Below are 18,386 nucleotides of genomic sequence, written 5' to 3' on the forward strand. Positions count from 1 at the left end.
TGGTGTCTGGGGAGTAACTAGGCTGCATCCCACCACAGTCACCCCATACTCGACGATTGACACGTGGCCAGGCCGGCGGAGCGGAGGCATGATCGTCATCACTTCCATCCTGGGCTCCCTGCCCTTCTTTCTACTTGTGGGTTTTGCTGGCGCCATTGTCCTCAGCTTCGTGTAAGTACCTGCCAGCTGGGAGGGCTGGACCCCAGGGACATGCCAGACACATTTGGCTTGCAGGGACTCAGCAGCGGGGTCCTCCGAGGCAGGGGATGGCCCGGAAGGCAAGGAAGCTACCCTGTGCCCCGTGGGTGGGGTCTGGTGAAGAGGGAGCAGAGTCCTGGGATTTCAAAGCAGGAGGACCATCAAAGTCAAGTTGCTCAGCTGGGAAGGGTGGGACTCAGCACCTGGGCTTGTGGGCGGACTGCCGATTCCGATCTTAGCTCTGACACTTAAGAGTTATGCAACCTTAGGTATGGCTTGCTATCCTTCTGTTCTCAGTCTCCCCATCTGGAAAATGGAAATAATAAATATTAGTCATCTCACGGAGTTGTGAAGATTAAGTGGAATAATCTCTATAGAGTCTCTAGAGCAATGCCTGGGAACTCAACAAGTATTTGCTTTCGTTGTCATTATAATACACCTACTTGCAGTACACAGTGGGAAACTAAGGCCCAGAGGGGGTCAGAGTGGCCCAAGGCAACACAGCCTGGGACCAGAACCCAGAGTTGGGGGCCTAGAACCCGGGACTCTGGACTCCACTGACACCTCTGATTTGTGTCGCCTTTGGATGAGGACTTGAGGTCTCCTGAGGGGTGTACCGGGTTTAGCAGGGCTGTGCGTGGGAAGACAGGTGAGCCCACAGCCCACTAGCCCCTGGGAAGACCAGGCAGGGGACAAACCAAGGTGCCGTGGGAATCCAGAGGAGGGCGGAGGGGTGCTGCCTGGAGCATCAGGGTGGCCTTCCTGGAGGAAGGGTCAGCGTGAGCAAACTCTCATCAGCAGAGTGCTCCTCAGTGAGAGGCAGGGAGGCAGGGAGGCCCAGGGGACTTTGAAGACTGAGAGAGGTCCCAGTGTGGGTAGGGGTGGAGCAGATCGGAAAGTTTCTTGGAGTAGGTATAATTAAGTGGATCCATGGAAACTAGCCAGGCAGGAAAATATAGGTGGGGTGGGTGGAGATCGAGTGAGGAAGGAGGCTGAGAACTTGCGAATCAGGTTGGTGGACTGTGGGCTCACCTGTCTTCCACACCCCCAGCCCTGCTAACCCTGGTACACCCCCCGGGAGACCTCGAGTCCTCATCCAATGCTGACACAAATCAGAGGTGTGAGTGGAGTCCCGAGTCCCAGGTTGTAGGCCCCCAACTCTGGGTTCTGGTCCCAGGCTGTGTTACCTTTACCATTTAATGACAAATGACTCTGACATTTAAGTGAACAAAAACAAAATAGATGATATCAGCCTCCCAGAAACTCTGCCTGGCTGCACCCGGGAGCAGTCAGAACATGGCAATGTTCCTCCTTCCTTTTGGACAGTGCCCTGATCTGGCATGAAAGACCCCGTTATCTGAATTCAGCTCCAGCTTTTCCATGTATTCCCCCTGCTATCTCCATTCTGTTCCGGCTCCAGCTGCACCAAACTGCGATCTGTACTATCGCTCCAGATACTCCTCAGCCCTTCCTGCCTCACACCCACCATGTGCTGACCCCACACTTGAATGCCTTTCTCTTCCCCCACACTCCTTTTGCCTTTCTCTTCCCCCACACTCCTTTTTTTTTTTTTTTTTTTGAGACGGAGTTTCGCTCTCGTTGCCCAGGCTGGAGTGCAATGGTGCGATCTCGGCTCATGGCAACCTCCGCCTCCCAGGTTCGAGCAATTCTCCTGCCTCAGCCTCCTGAGTAGTTGGGATTACAGGTGACCATCACCACGCCCAGCTAATTTTTTTGTATTTTTAGTAGAGACAAGATTTCACCATGTTGGCCAGGCTGGTCTCGAACTCCTGACCTCAGGTGATCCACCTGCCTTGGCCTCCCAAAGTGCTGGGATAACAGATGTGAGCCACTGCGCCCAGCCCACACACCTTCTTTAGGGCCACATGAGCTGCTGCCTCCCCCAGAAAGCCTTCCTGCAGCTCCCACCTGCGCTTGTACATGCTGCGTGGTCACTGTTGCAGTCAGTCTCCCCCTGCAACCTTAGCTCTTTGGGAATATGGGACAATGGCCTCAAATTGTCCAGCTCCCAATAAGACCTGTAAGTTGTTCACATCGTTCCAAAAGGTGGACCTCTTCCTTATTCCCAGGGCCTGGTGCGGGTCAGCACTCCAGAAAGATGGGTTGATTGAATTCATGTCTACGAAGACGGTATCTGTGAAAGCTATGTCTGAGTATGAAGGTCCCCAAGCAGCTAAAGGCATTTGGGTTTCCTCTGTTCCCCTAATCCTGGGTCTTTCTATCCCCTTGGACAGGGACATGGGGAGTTCTGATGGGGAAATGACTCACGACTCCCAAATCACTCAGGAGGCTGTTCCCAAGTCACTGGGGGCCTCGGAGTCTTCCTACACGTCCGTGAACCGGGGGCCACCACTGGACAGGGCTGAGGTGTATTCCAGCAAGCTCCAGGACTGAGCCCAGCACCACCCCTGGGCAGCAGCATCCTCCTCTCTGGCCTTGCCCCGGGCCCTGCAGCGGTGGTTGTCACATCCTGACTTCAGGGAAGGTGAAACAGGGCTTGTCCTTCCAACTGCAGGAAAACCCTTAATAAAATCTTCTGATGAGTTCTAGTTCAGTAACTACTTACAGAATGAATGAGTGAGAAGGTGAATGAATGAATCAATGTCAAACTGAGCGCTTGAATTGTTTCTCTACAGGGTGGGTGGGAGCAGGGGACTAATTTTCAGTCAAGGCTATGGCATGTGAGTTGCCAGGCAGTGGCACATGCCTGTAGTCCCAGGGACTCAGGAGGCTGAAGTGGGAGGATCGCTTGAGGCCAGGAAGGCAGGGCTGCAGTGAGCTATGATCGTGCCATTGCACTCCAGCCTGGGCAACACAGCGAGATACTGTCTCAAAAAACAAACAGGCTGGGCGCGGTGGCTCATGCCTGCAATCCCAGCACTTTGGGAGCCCGAGGTGGGCAGATCACCTGAGGTAAGCAGTATAAGACCAGCCTGACCAACATGGTGAAACCCTGTCTCTACTAAAAATACAAAATTAGCCGGGCATGGTGGCGCATGCCTGTAATCCCAGCTACTCGGGAAGCTGAGGCAGGAGAATATCTTGAACCCGGGAGGCAGATTTTGCAGTGAGCCGAGATTGTGCCATTGCACTCCAGCCTGGGCGACAAGAACAAAACTCTGCCTCAAAAAACAAACAAACAAACAAAAAACAAGTTGGTTGACCCTCCCTTACCCTCTAAGCCCCTAGTCCCAGTCTTCTCATCTGTAACATGGGCTGGTGGAAATGGTGAATTTCCGAGGCCACGCACACCTGGCTAGCAAAAGAGAAGAGCTGCCCAGCACCCCCTGCCCCAGGCCTCAGTGCACTCCCACTCCAGCAGGAAGACCAGAGGACAGAAGCTGTCCCTTCTGGGCTGAGGCTGCCGGACGCCCGGGAGGGGGCACCAGGTCAGCCTGGGGGATGAAGGGGCTGTCCCAGTCTAGGGTCTCCATTCAAAAGCTTCAACTCTCTCTTCTGAGCCAGGCAGAAAGACTGCTTCCCCATTGGGTGTGCAAGACAAAATCACAGTCCGTCTTCCTGTTGCTGAAGGAAGATGTGGTTTGTCAGAGCAGGGTTGGTTACAGAGTGGATGCTACCCAAGCACTACAAATATCACAGCCCAGGCAGGCTGGTGGGTGCCCCAGGTGGACCAGACACTTACCCGAGGGCCACCGTTAAGCAATGAATGTTTGTGTCCCTCGACACTCATGGGGTGAAACCCTAACACTCGCTGTGATGGGATCTGGAGGTGGGGCCTTTGGAAGGAGATGAGGCGTGAGGGTGGAGCCCTCTTTCCACATGTGAGGATACAGTGAGAAAGCTGCAGAGTGTGACACAGAAGGCGGTCCTCGTCAGAGCCCCACCATGCAGGCACCCCGATCCCAGATGTCCAGCTTCCAGACCTGTGAGAGAGAAATTTCTGTTGTTTCCAAACCACCCAGTCTGCAGTTTTTTTTTTTTTTTTTTTTTTGAGAAGGAGTCTTGCTCTGTCGACAAGGCTGGAGTGCAGTGGCACAATCTTGGCTCACAGCAACCTCCGCCTCCCGGGTTCAAGTGATTCTCCTGCCTCAGCCTCCCGAGTAGCTGGGACTACAGGCGCGTGCCACCATGCCTGGCTAATTTTTTGTATTTTTAGTAGAGATGGGGTTTCACTGCGTTAGCCAGGATGGTCTCGATCTCCTGACCTCGTGATCCGCCCGCCTCACCCTCCCAAAGTGCTGGGATTAGAGGCCTGAGCCACCGCACCCGGCCTCCCCAGAGAGTATTAATTCCTCCCGCTTCTGTCCCCAAACAGACTGTTGGGAGAGGCTGCCGAGGCAGTAAACTGCAGTCACTCTGAAGTCAGAGGGGTCTGACTTAACCTTTCAGCCAGGTGACCTTTCAGCAAGTGCTTCTGGAGGAGCTACGCCACCTCCTGCAGCCTCCATTTCCTCATTTGTAAATGGGGACCACACACGGTGGGGGTGAGGGTGAAGTGGAACAGTGCGTGTCCACTGGTATCCTTGCTCCCCGCTACATTACAGCCCCCATGCTCTGGCTGGTGAGTGTCTCTGCAGCGTCTAGACTGAGCTACTGGAGGGCCGGTAAAGGTTGGATCCATTTTTGTGACCCCCACCCCACCCAGCACACAGCAAGGAGGGGAAAGAGTTTGCTCATCATAATAGTCACTCGCGTCGTTATTTATTGGACACGTGTTTTGTGCTCCGTGTTCATGGAAGGAATGAGGCATCCACTTTAAGGAGCTATATATATATGTATATATTTATTTATATATTTTTTTGAGACAGTGTCTCGCTCTTGTCACCCAGGCTGGAGTGCAGTGGTGCCATCTCAGCTCACTGCAACCTCCGCCTCCCCGGTTCAAGTGATTCTCCTGCCTCAGCCTTTCGAGTAGCTGGGACTACAGGCACCCACCACCACGCCCAGGCTAATTTTTGTATTTTTAGTAGAGACAGGGTTCCACCATGTTGGCCAGGCTGGCCTTGAACTGCTGACCTTGGGTAATCCGCCTGCCTCGGCCTCCCAAAGTGCTGGGCTTACAGGTGTAAGCCACCACACCCGGCCCTCCACCCACACTTCTGCAGACAAAACAGCTCCTCCTCTTTGGATGGGTCCTTGCAGAATGTGGATCCCAGGCCCCTCCTAGGCAGCACCAGGGGAGAGGCAGTAAGTTTGGATTCCGAGGGGGTAGGACAAGCCCTTGCCAGCTTCCAATCAGCTCTCCCCAATCCCCCTGAGCTGAATAGCCCAAGCTGGTGGTGGGGGTGAGTGGGAGTTGCTACGCTTGGCTCCTGAGCTCTAGGCTGGACTCAGGCTTCACAGAAACTGCTAATTATAAATCCATGCAGAAGCAGTTTTATTGGCTCGCTTCTCCAAGTCTGTAGGACTCATCTGCCATGGCCGGGATGGCAGGGACTTAACAGCTGAGCTTCCTACTTCTACACAGAGGCGGCTTCATCTTCCTCCCACTCCAGCCATGGCTCATGGGTTAGCTACTCACCCTAGGTGTGCTGTGTGATCTGGGGCAAGGAGGTAACCTTTCTGGGCTCTCCTGATCTCATCTGTGTAAAAAGGGTCAGATGCTTGGGAAGGCTGCTCCCAAATGGGTAATTTCTTCAGAGTTCAGGCTAATCACAAGGGATGCCATTCAGTTTTATCCAATGGAGCCTGGAGTCCCAGGCTTAGGAAACCTGGGAGCCGCCCATGCGGTCAGAAGAACAGAAATCCCCGAGGAATTGTCAGAGCAGAATCTTGGACAGAATTGGCACCCTAAATAAAAGGGCACCTGTTCCTCATCACCCTCTGTCAACTCACCCAGCTTGATTTTCCCACTTTATTGGGGCATCACTGATGTAGATGCACCTATTTAGAACATAGCTGATGAGTCTTTTTGTTTGTTTTGTTTTGTTTTGTTTTGTTTTGTTTTGTTTTGTTTGAGAGGGAGTCTCTCTCTGTCGCCCAGGCTGGAGTGCAGTGGCGCGATCTCGGCTCACTGCAACCTCCGCCTCCCGGGTTCAAGGGATTCTCCTGCCTCAGCGTCCTGAGTAGCTGAGACTACAGGCGCCCGCCACCATGACTGGCTAATTTTTGTATTTTTAGTAGAGATGGGGTTTCACCATATTGGCCAGGCTGGTCTTGAAGTCCTGACCTTGTGATCCGCCCACCTCGGCCTCCCAAAGTGCTGGGATTACAGGTGTGAGCCACTGCACCCGGCCTGATGAGTTTTAACAAATGTATACACCTGTGAAAACTCCACTGCGATGGTGATAACATCCATCTCCCTCAGAAACTTCCTTGGGCTTCTTGGTAATCCCTCCGTCCCACCTCTGCCCACCCTGTATTGCAGTGATCCTTTTTTTTTTTTTTTTTTTTTTTTGAGGCAGTCTCACTGTGTTGCCCAGGCTGGAGTGCAATGGCACAATCTTGGCTCACTGCAACCTCCACCTCCCAGGTTCAAGTGATTCTCCTGCCTCAGCCTCTTGAGTACCTGGGATTACAGGCATGAGCCACCATTCCAGGCTATTTTTTGTATTTTTAGTAGAGACAGGGTTTCATCATGTTGACCAGGCTGGTCTCAAACTCCTGACCTCAAGTGATCTGCCCACCTCAACCTCCCAAAGTGCTGGGATTACAGGCGTGAGTCACCGCACCCAGCCTAATCTTCTTTCCATCACTAAAGATTAGTTTGCAGTTTCTATAATTTTTATATAAATGGAACCACATGGTATGTTCTCTTTTGTGTCTGGCCTCCTTCACTCAGCATAACTATTTTGAGATTCATCATCCTGCTGCGTGTATCAACACTTTGCTCCTTTTCCTTGCCGAGAAGTATCCCACTGTGTGAATATTCTACAATGTGTGGATCCATCATTGACCTGTTTTGTTTCCAGTGCGGGGCTATCACACATAAAGCTGCTGTGAGTACTCACGTGCAGGTCTCTCTGTGGACATCTGCTTTCACTTCTCTTGGGTAAATACTGGAGAGTGGAATGGCTGAGTCATATCATGGGGGTATGATGAAAATATATATATTTTTTGAGGCAGTCTCAGGCTGCAACGCGATCTTGGCTCATTGCAACCTCTGCCTCCCAGGTTCAAGCAATTCTCATGCCTCAGCCTCCCAAGCCCCACCACGCCCAGCTAATTTTTTGTATTTTTAGTAGAGATGAGGTTTCGCCATGTTGGCCAGGCTGGTCTCAAACTCCTGGCCTCAAATAATCTGCCCACCTCAGCCCCTTTGTTTTTGGAGACAGAGTCTCACTCTGTTTCCCAGGCTGGATTACAGTAGCACGGTCTTGGCTCACTGCAACCTCCGCCTCCCGAGTTCAAGCAATTCTCCTGCCTCAGCCTCCTGAGTAGCTGGGATTACAGGTGTGCACCACTACACTCGGCTAATTTTTGTATTTTTAGTAGAGACAGGTGTCACCATGTTGGCCAGGCTGGTTTCGAACTCCTGACCTCAGGTGATTCGCCCGCCTCACCCTCTTAAAGTGCTGGGATTACAGGTGTGAGCCACAGCGCCTGGCCGCGGGGTATGATGAATTTTTAAAGAAACTGCCGAACTGTTTTCCAAAGTGTTTGTACATTTTTTATAGGAAACCTTTTTATTTTGAAATGATTCACAGGAAGTTGTAAAAAAGAAATGTACAGGGAAGTCCTGGGCACCTTTACCCAGCCTCTCCCCGTGTTAATGCCTCATATAACTACAACATAGTTATGCCAAAAACCAGGACATTCAAATTGGTACGATACACAGAGCTTATTCAGCTTCCACCAGCCACAAGTGCTCGTGTGTGTGTGTGTGTGTGTGTGTGTGTGTGTGTGTGTGTGTGTGTGTAGTTCTATGTAATTTTATCAAATATGTAGCTTTGGGTTACCATCAACACAATCAAGATACAGAACTGCTTCGTGTCCACAAGGCTCCTGCACCCCTGCACAGCCACACGCACCACTTCCTCAGCCCCAAACCCTGGCAATCACTAATCTGTTCTCCATCTTGACAATGTTGTCATTTAAAAACTGTTCTAAGGCCGGGCGCGGTGGCTCACGCTTGTAATCCCAGCACTTTGGGAGGCCGAGGCGGGCAGATCACGAGGTCAGGAGATCGAGACCACGGTGAAACCCCGTCTCTACTAAAAATACAAAAAATTAGCCGGGCGTGGTGGCGGGCGCCTGTAGTCCCAGCTACTCGGAGAGGCTGAGGCAGGAGAATGGCGTGAACCCGGGAGGCGGAGCTTGCAGTGAGCCGAGATCGCGCCACTGCACTCCAGCCTGGGTGACAGAGTGAGACTCCGTCTCAAAAAAATAATAATAATAATTAAAAAAACAACAAAAAAACTGTTCTATATGACATTTTGGGCTGGATGATAAAAACAAAATTAAAAATGAAAATAAAAATAAAATAGAAAAACGGTTCTAGAAATGAATCATAGAGTTTATGTAACTTTAAAGGATTGCCTTTTCTTCATGCAGCATAATTTCCTTGTGATCCATTCAAATGATTGCATATATCAATAGTACATTCTGGCCGTAGGTGGTGACTCATGCCTGTAATCCCAGCACTTTGGAAGGCTGAGGCAGGTGGACCACCTGAGGACAGGAGCTCAAGATCAGCCTGGGCGACATCATGAAACCCTGTCTCTACTAAAAATACAAAAATTAGCTGGGCGTGGTGGCGGGCGCCTGTAATCCCAGCTATTTGGGAGGCTGAGGCAGGAGAATCACTTGAAGCCGGGAGGTGGAGGATGCAGTGGGCCGAGATCACGCCACTGCACTCCAGCCTGGATGACAGAGTGAGATACTGTCTCAAAAAAAAAGAAAAAAAAAAGAGTGTGTTCTTTTTGTATTTTTTGTAGCAACAGGGTCTCAACATGTTGCCCTAGCTGGTGGTCTTGAACTCCTGGCCTTAGGCAATCCTCCCCCGTCAGCCTCTCAAAGTGCCGGGATTACAGGCGTGAGCCACCGTGCCCGGCCTCCTACTTATTGCTGAGTAGTATTCCACAATATAAATGTGCCACAGTTTGTTTAACCATTCACCCACTGAAGGACATTTGGGTTGTTTCCCGTTTTTGGCTATTATATCAATATAGTTTTCATTTCTGTGGGATAAATACCCAAGAGCACAATTGCTGGATGTTTTGGTAAGTGTAAATTACTTTTATGTTTTTTGTGTTTTTTTGAGACGGAGTCTTGCTCTGTCGCCCAGGCTGGAGTGCAGTGGTGCGATCTCAGCTTACTGCAAGCTCTGCCTCCCGGTTTCACACCATTCTCCTGCTTCAGCCTCCTTAGTAGCTGGGACTACAGGCGCCCGCCACCACGCCCGGCTAATTTTTTGTATTTTTAGTAGAGACGGGGTTTCACCATGTTAGCCAGGATGGTCTCCATCTCCCAACCTTGTGATCCACCCGCCTCGGCCTCCCAAAGTGCTGGGATTACAGGTGCGAGCCACCGCGCCCGGCGCAAATTACTTTTAAAAGAAACTGCTAAACTATTTTCCAGAGTGACTGTACAACTTTACACTCTCACCTGCAATGTATGGAAGGTCCAGTTTCTCTGCATTCTCACCAGCAATTGCAATTGGCGTCATCTCTCTTTTTTATTCTAGCCATTTTGGTGGGTGTATAGTGGTATCACATTGTGTTTTTGATGTGCGTTTTCCTAATGAGTAATAAAGTTGAGCATGCTTTCAGGTACTTATTTGTCATCCATATATCTTTGGGGAAGTATGTGTTCAAATCTTTTGCCCAGTGTTTTTTATTTTTTTTATTTTTTTTATTTTTTTGAGACAGGGTCTCGCCCTGTCACGCAGGCTGGAGTGAAGTGGCGCGATCTCGGCTCACTGCAACCTCTGCCTCCTGGGCTCAAGTGGTCCTTCCATCTCAGACTCCCGAGTAGCTGGGACCACAGGCGTGCACCACCACATGCAGCTAATTTTTATATTTTTTGTAGAGACACAGTTTCGTCATGTTGCTGAGGCTGGTCTTGAACTCCTGGGTTCAAGCAATTTGCCAGCCTTGGCCTCCCAAAGTGCTGGGATTATAGGTGTGAGCCACTGTGCCCAGCCTTACACAGATTTTTAAGATTGAGTTGTTGACCTTCTTATTTATTGTTTTAGAGACAGGGTCTCACTCTGTCACCTAGGCTGGAGCACAGTGGCACAATCATAGCTCACTGAAACCTCCCAACTCCTTCACTCAAGCACTCCTGCTTTCTCAGCTTCCCAAGTAGCTGGGACTACAGAGGTGCACCATCATGTCTGGCTAATTTTTTTTTTTTTTTTGACATGGAGTCTCTCTCTGTAGCCCAGGCTGGAGTGCAGTGGTGCAATCTCGGCTCACTGCAACCTCCGCCACCCAGGTTCATGCCATTCTCCTGCCTCAGCCTCCTGAGCAGCTGGGACTACAGGCGCCCACCACCACGCCCAGCTAATTTTTTGTATTTTTTTTAGTAGAGACGGGGTTTCACTGTGTTAGCCAGGATGGTCTCAATCTCCTGACCTGGTGATCCACCCGCCTTGGCTTCCCAAAGTCCTGGGATTACAGGCGTGAGTCACTGCGCCCGGCCATGTCTGGCTAATTTTTAAAATTTTTTTAGTTGAGACAGGGGTCTCACTATGTTGCCCAGGCTGGTCTCAAACTCCCGGCTTCAAGCAATCCTCCCACCTCAGCCTCCCAAAGTGCTGGGAATACAGGCTTGGGCCACCGCGCCTGGCCCCTTCTTATTGAACTGTGAGTGTTCTTGTTATATTCTAGATTGGGTCCCTGGTCCGACATATATTTTGCAAATTTCTTCAGTCTATGTCTTGCCCTTTAAATTTTGTAGCAACATCTGTCCCTTACACAACTTCATTTACCTTCATAGCCTCATCACGCCCTGACACCCGGGTTCATTGTCCATTTCCCCACCCACTACGCTGTGAGTGGCAGATGGACCTGACAGCAGTAACTTAAGCATACCCTGAAAATCACCCTTTGGTCTAAGAAGAATGTGTGTTTGGAGTCCTGAGCTAAGGAATCTGGGAGTGGCCAACTAGGAGGTTCACTTCTTATCTATGAAGAGATCTGAACCCCTGGCCTGTTGGTCCCTTGGAATGCAGGTCGTACAGGGGATCCAGGCCCTTTGTTGTGGCTTAAATGGAGGTTGCTAGGTGGAGGGGGCTCCATAAAAATTGCTATATAAATTGCACGCTTTTTACAAATGATAGTGTTTCTCCTGTCCAGCCCACTGCCACTGGATCACTTTTGTATCTAAGTCCTCAATAAACCCCATGTCTCATTCACTGGCTCTGGGTCTCTTCTTCGGCCTCCTGGACACGGTGCCATTCTCATTGGAGTCAATAGGGGCCTGGCACACCATGTTGTCAGCTCCATGAGGGCAGGGCTGGTTTTCCCACTATGTCCTTGGCTCCTTACACAGTGGTTCAGTAGATATTGTTCAGTGCTCCTGCCAGTCCTCCCGGACATGGCATGTCTTGGCGGCAGGTGACATGGACTGGTGAGTGGAGACCTCAGAGCAGCCTGTTGCAAAACTTCCAGGCCAGCAGTAAGGGGGCCTGAGCTGGGGCACGGGCGGGGTCTGGGGAAAGGGAAACGAGCAGATGGAGAAGGAGGGCCAGAGAGACTTTTCCAAGGTGCAGGCTCCCCTCTTTCCTTCCCCTGCCTGCCATACACACCCCGCCTGCTGCTCAGCGATGGCATCACAGCCCCTCCTGCCAGCCTGCCCAGAGGCAGGGAGCAGCAGGAGAGTTTCTATAGGAAATAGACATGGGCATGAGTGGCATGTGGGGAGGCTCTAAAAGGCTTAATTAGCTCCTTTACCATGAGTGTGTTTACAGCATGTATGTGTAATGACACACATGGTGTGAGGGTGTATATTGCATGGTGCGTGTTATCTCTGTGGGGTGTGTTCTTGTACACCGGTGCAGGGCATATATGTGTTATGATGTGGGTTTGTCCAGCGAATAAAGCAACAACTTCCTCTCCAGGATGGGAGGACTGTTAGGTGGTCTCCGGTGTCCTTTCTGTCCATTCTTGAGAGCATCCCACCAGGGACCCTGCCTGTGAATCTGTTGGCTCTCTCTTTTCTGACAGTGCAAAGCTCCTGCTGCAGCCAGACAGACCCTGGCAGCAATTCCAAGCAGATGCCCACTTACCAGCTTGGACTAGTTGCTCTAAAGCCTCTGAGTCTGCTTTTTGGTCTGTTAAAGGAGATTAATACCTACCGTGCAGGGTGGCAGCGACAGTGAGGAAAGGTATGCCTATGAAGAGCTTGGAATAGTGCCTGGCACACAGTAGGTGCTCAATTCACAGTAGTGTATATGCCCCCACACAGGTATGTACATGCCAAATGCACCAACGCCCCTCAAGGTACCCTCAATACACAAATAGATTGAGTCTGGGCTGGATGCGGTGGCTCATGCCTGTAATCCCAGCACTTTGGGAGGCTGAGGTGGGAGGATCACTTAAGCCCAAGAGTTCAAGACCAGCCTAGGTACCATGGTGAGACTCTGTCTCCATGAAAAATAATTAATTAAAAATTTAAAAAATATATTATAATTTGAAAACTTTTAAAAAGGAAAGAAATGGACTGGGTCTGGTCACTGGGCTCCTGGTGACAAGGCTTGCTGTGCACACACATCTTCATTAGTGTGAGTTGTGCTCACACCGGCTGTGTGGAGGCTGGGACAGACACGGACACCCCACAGGGCCCACTGATGTGTCACACCCACACATTAGCACCACGCCGACCTCTTGCCAACCTGCCATATCTGCCCCCTTATCTACTCAGAGTGGTCAAGGTGCCCAGGGGACAGTGTCTCTCAGTAACTTTCCGCAACCTGAGAAAAAGCTGTGTCTGTCTCAGATGTGGGGAAGAGGGGAACCCTCGTTTCTGAGGCATCCTTCCTGCTGTCCTTGCTCTTGTAAGGCTGACTGGCTGAGTTTTTGGGTGGAGGGGCTGAGGCCCCCAGCCTATCTCAGATGGTGCTGAACGTGGCTGGAGGTTATGATTGCTTTGGTCCCACCACCCCTCAGAGGATGCCCTGCGCAGAGTCTTGGGTCTGACTGACCTCGGCAGCACCCAGCCCATAAGGTCCTGTTAATCAAAATCCTTGCTGGGGCCTGGGAGCTCCTTGAGGGAAGGGGCCACATCTCCCACAGGTCTAGGGCTTCAGCACCCAGCACAGGAGCAGGTGTTCATGAACTGAATTATATATTTTTTGCATTAAAAAAATTTTTTTTTGAGACAGAGTCTTGCTCTGTTGCCCAGGCTGGAGTGAAGTGGCATGATCTCAGCTCACTGCTGCCTCTGCCGCCCGGGTTCAAGTGATTCTCCTGCCTCAGCTGGGATTACAGGTGTCCGCCACCACGCCTGGCTAATTTTTGTATTTTTAGTAGAGATGAGGTTTTGCCATGTTGCCCACGCTGGTCTGGAACTCCTGACTTCAAGTGATCCACCCGCCTCGGCCTCCCAAAGTGCTGAGATTACAGGCATGAGCCATCGGCCTTTTTTTGCATTTAAGTGGCACCTCCAGGGGTTGGGGAGCTGTATGCAGTGGTGGTTACATGTGTGGGCTGAGGCATGGAACTACACAACCTCTTGGGCCTGAGCTTCCCCTTGTTAAATTGGAATAACAATGAAGACGCCTTCCTCATAGGGTTGTTCCAGGAACACCACGAAGGAACGCATGCGAAGTGCTCAGGGAGTGCCTGACCCCACATACAGAGCAGCCAGGGGCTGCCCTCTTCATCCCAGAGTCACTGCTCCCACTGTTTTCTGGGCTCTGGCCCCCCCTAAAATTTCACAGGCCGCTAACACAACACTACCTTCTGTCACAAAATGAGAGCTTCCTAGTGGGCTAGGGTAGGGGGAGATATTAACAGCCAACTTTAAAATCAGGCGGGAAAAAAAGGCGCCAAGGCGAGAGGAAGTAATAATTGACTCCAGGTTGGGCAGGGCAGGCTGGGAAGAGGAAGTGGATTGGGTCTTGTTTACGTAAGAGAAAGACTTCAGTGGCAGACAAACGAGGAGTAATAAGATAGCTAGGGGGCCCGTGCCCAGCCCACCCACGCACAATCTCACTTAGTCCTCGCAATATCCCCAAGGTAGGTGCTAGGATCACACCCTTTACGGACGCGGCACCTGGGACAGGGATGCGCGAGGGGTCAGGGGTCAGGGGGCCAAGCTGGGAAGGAGTATTTCTTGTATTTTTAGTAGAAATTCTCAGCCTCGGGGAAGAGTATTTCTTGATGAGGGAAGAGCGCGGGGAAGACACTCACGCACGCACAAACATGTGGGCGGCCATGGTGTGCCCAGCGCCGTGCTGGCTTCTGGGAACCCCCAGTGGACAAGACGGACAAGGTACCGGCTCTCATGGGAAGTGGGAGCCAGTCAGAAGCGCACCTAATTTCGGAGAGTGACAAGCACTCTGAAAAAGAAAGAAGGTAGGGCTGGTGACTGGCCAATTTAAGCGGGCAGGAGTCTGTTGGGGGACGGAGACCAGCCTCAGGTCTAGGTCCGTCTTGGGTTGGGGACAGAAGCTGTGCGGTGCAGGATGCAGCTGCAAAGGAGCGCTTCCGATCGCACTTGATGCTTGCCACGTCCCTGAAAAGTGCTCCCGCCCCCATTCTGCAAACGAGGAAACTGGACGCGCGGCTCGCCGGGCCAGGTAGGGCTGGGACGCCGACTCTGGGCCCAAGCGCTCTCCCGCACAAGCCCTCCCCGGCACACTCGACCGCGCCTGCGCTGGAGACCCCCCCCCCGGGGGGGCGTGGCCTCCCCGGTGGGCGGGACCGTGGTCACCCAGGTGGGCGGTGCCAGCGGCTCTGGCGGCGGGGCGGGGCGCGCGTCCTGGCTCCGCCCTTCCCCGGGGCGGGGCCTCCGGGGACCGCCGGGCCGTTGGTTTCGGTACGGAACGTTCACGCGGCGGGGGCGGGCGCGCGGAGGAAGGGTTTGCGGCGGCGCCGCTGTCGGTTAACGCGGAGGGGCGCCTGGAGGCGGCGTGGCGTCCGCTCGGGCTCCGGCTCCGGCTCGGGCTCCGGCTCCGGCTCTGGCTCTCGCTTCTAGCCCGCGTGCCTGCGCAGTCCCCTCCCCGAGAACCATCCCCTTGCCCCGCCTAGCGTCTGGGGCGCCAGGCCGCCGAGAGACCCCGGAGGCGTAGCCGGCTGCGGAAGAGAAGAGGTGGGAGCGCGAGCTGGGACCAGCGTCTTAGAGGCGCCGCAGGTGAGGGGGCGGGGCGGGCCCGCGGTCCCTGCATCCGGAGACCCTGGGGACCCCAAGATCCTCAGGATAAGCTCCGGCCCCGGGGCGACCCCAGGACTCCCTCTCAGCTCTTCCCCTGGAGCCCCTGCCCCCGAGACCCCCTCAGGATCCGCCCTGCCCCCCTGCCCCTCCAGGCCCGCGAACCCCGAAACTCCAAGATTTTCTCTGGACTCCGAGACCCCCTGAGAACCCCGGCCGCTAGTGGGCCCTGAGAACTGTTGGTTCCGGAAACTCTCGAGGTTCCCTTGGGACTTGCTTCCAGCAGCCTCCTCAGAAGCCCCCAGGCCCGGGGCATCTTCCTGGGGGGAGCCGTGGTTCCCAGTGTCCTTAGCCCCGCGAGACCCCGGGCCCCCGTGCCGCCCACCCTGAGGCTCCCTCTCCGACCAGATCTCAGGGCTAGGTTTCTCCAACTTGAGGTCCCTGGACCTGCGGGGCGTGGGTGGAAGTGTTCCCAGGGCTGATGATAACTTAAGACGGTAACAGCGCGCCCGACGACCACCTCCTAAGCTGTGGTCCCCGCGCCTGCAGGTGCAGGGCCGGGTTTAACTTTTAATGTTCTGCCGAGACTCATGTGGCCCCACAGGACAGTCGATAGAGCAGGAGACCTGAGGTAGCCGAGGGCGGCCGAACCGGGGAGGGGGCGAGTTAGGGCACATGGGGACGCTTTTAGGTTGTCTCCTCCTTAATTTTTTCATTCAAGGAACTAACTTTTTTTTTGAGCACCTGATAGGCTCCAGGAATTGACACTGGAAATAGAGATGACACGGTCCCTGCTGTCAGGGCCTAGGGACCTGGGGCATAAGACAAGTAGGTCGTTTTTATCTGGAGGAAGCTGCGTCGTCGCTGGCAGGGAACACATCTGGGTGGGCATGGGATTCTGGGAAGGGGTGGGATTCTGGGGAAGCGGTGGGTGTTAAGGAGGGCGTCTTAGGAGTCGTGGGGAGGAGATGCAAAGTAGCAGGTGAGCTGATTCTTGAAGGTTGAGCTAGAGGAGAAGTTTGCCAGGGTCATTCCAGGCATTTCCAGGGGAAAGCCAGTATGTGAAAAGGCAGAGAGGCTGCCACCGCACACAGTGTTGGAAGGCGGGAGGTGTGGCTGGAGCGCACCTAGTGAAGGTGGTGTGGGAGTGAATGCTAAGTGCGGAGAACCCAGCTTTGCTCCCGGAGGCCCACCGTGCCCTTGGCCCTTTCTTGAACGACTGCACCTGCCATTGTCCTGAGAAATGATGCAGCTGAGCTGAAGGAAGGTGGGAAGTGGTCAGGGGGGAAGTGAGAGAAGTGTCTCGCTAGAGACCTGGTATGGGAGAAGCTGGGACTTTTGCAGAGTACTGGGTTTGAGGTGGGAGTGACAAGAAAGAGGGTGTGATTCTGAGAGCCAGTCAGGACCAAAGCATGCCCAGTTTAAGCTGAGTGGAGGGTTTGGTACTTCAAGGGAGTGGGTGGCCATTGAAGGGCTTGGGGAGGAGGGGGGCGGGAGTTGTGTTTTTGAACGATCCATGTGGCTGTGGTGGGGAGACTTTTTTGGAGGAAGCAAGACCCTGTGAGAGATGGGGGTGACCTGGACCAAGGCGGTGGTAGTGGGGGACTGTGGCTTTCTGGAACAGGGCTAAGCTTCCGAAAGCCCAGGCCCAGAAGACTCGTTCCCGCTCTTTCTTGTCTGAGCCTGGGGTCTGAACTTTAAGTGAGGTTTTTGTCCTATTACCATAGGGTCTGTGGTCACCTTAGTGCTTTATGGTGACCGTGTATGTGTGCTTCACCATAGTCTAATGACCACACAGGACGCAGTGGGGCAGGGTGGGGAGAGGCTGAGTCTCAGAGGTGGGCCAGGACCATGCTGGGCTAGGGGTCCTGAAGAGAACCTGTGTGTGGAAAAAACACCCAGCGTGATTTTTCTATTCTCTGACTCAACGACTATCAACGGAGATGTCTTCTGTGACCAAATGTGGGGAGAAGTTTCTCCCTGCCACCAAGCGGGCAATCATTAGTGCAAGAGACGCCAACTGGGTGTCTTCCAATTCAGTTCTGACACTGTCTACCTGAAGATAGAATCAAATCTTGCAAGTCGAGGGCTCAGTCCCCCAAGACTGCCCTCCACCCCTTCGGACACCAGTCACAAGCTTGATCCTCTGGAACTTCGGATCCATCAGCTTCAAGTTGGGGTTCCCATGACCCTTCCTTAGGTTTGATTAATTTGCCAGTCGCGGTGGCTCACGCCTGTAATCCTAGCACTTTGGTAGGCTGAGGAGGGTAGATCACCTGAGATCAGGAGTTCGAGACCAGCCTGGCCAACATGGCAGAACCCCATCTCTACTAAAAATACAAAAAATTAGCTGGGCATGGTGGTGTGCACCTGTAATCCCAGCTACTCAGGAGGCTGAGGCACGAGAACCCCTTGAACCCAGAAGGCTGAGGTTGCAATGAGCTGAGATTGTGACACTGCATTCCAGCCTGGGAGACAGAGCAAGACTCTGTCTCAAAATTGCTATAGAACAGGTCACAGAACTCAGGGAAACACTCAGGTTTACTGGTTTGTTATAAAAGATATTGCAAAGGACACAGATGAGAAGATGCATAGGGTGAGGCGTGGGGGATGCTATGCAGAGCTTCTGTGCCCTCCCCGGGGTGTACCATCCTCCAAAAACTTCCGCATGTTTGTATTTATCTCTCAGGAAGCTCTCAGAACCCAGCCTTTTTGGGCCTTTTATGGAGACTTCTTAAACATGTAGGCATGCTTAATTAAACCATTGGCCTTTGGTGATCAACGTAATCTTTAGCCCTCTCTTCCCCAGGTTAGTGGGTGGGGCTGAAAGTTCCAAGGATCTAATCCTGCCTTGGTCTTTCTGGTGATAAGCCCCCTTCTGAAGCTGCCCAGGGCCTATCTGCGTCAATCAGCTCATTAGCATACAAAATGACAACGCTTTGGAGATT

At 52.8% G+C, this 18,386-nt stretch overlaps 2 protein-coding genes across 9 annotated transcripts in view; both read left to right on the plus strand.

The window, feature by feature from the left end:
• The first annotated feature begins 25 nt into the window (after positions 1 to 25).
• LOC116463912 (uroplakin-3a-like) lies at positions 26 to 2,768 on the plus strand. Its single transcript, XM_032147224.2, has 2 exons — positions 26 to 171; positions 2,454 to 2,768. Exons 1-2 carry the CDS (start codon positions 89 to 91, stop codon positions 2,611 to 2,613), a joined length of 243 nt encoding a protein of 80 aa, XP_032003115.2. The 5' UTR covers positions 26 to 88; the 3' UTR covers positions 2,614 to 2,768.
• A 12,327-nt stretch (positions 2,769 to 15,095) lies between these two features.
• Positions 15,096 to 18,386, plus strand: part of FAM118A (family with sequence similarity 118 member A) — a 30,999-nt gene continuing 27,708 nt past the window's right edge. For 3 of the 8 annotated variants that reach the window (XM_032147213.2, XM_032147215.2, XM_032147214.2), the window contains exon 1: positions 15,096 to 15,420. The gene's annotated coding sequence lies outside the window, so the exon portion shown is untranslated. The remainder of the gene's footprint in view (positions 15,421 to 18,386) is intronic. The other 5 variants (XM_058434920.1, XM_032147216.2, XM_032147218.2 and 2 more) reach the window with 3 other exon arrangements.

Source organism: Hylobates moloch, unplaced genomic scaffold, assembly GCF_009828535.3.
Source record: "Hylobates moloch isolate HMO894 unplaced genomic scaffold, HMol_V3 SCAFFOLD_83, whole genome shotgun sequence".
Taxonomy (NCBI): domain Eukaryota; kingdom Metazoa; phylum Chordata; class Mammalia; order Primates; family Hylobatidae; genus Hylobates; species Hylobates moloch.

Bases quoted from the DNA above. Each gene is read 5' to 3' on its own strand.
- LOC116463912 (XM_032147224.2), top strand. From the start codon at position 89: ATGATCGTCATCACTTCCATCCTGGGCTCCCTGCCCTTCTTTCTACTT. The intron at 172-2,453 runs GTAAGTACCTGC...CCCCTTGGACAG, and splicing joins GCCATTGTCCTCAGCTTCGT to GGACATGGGGAGTTCTGATG.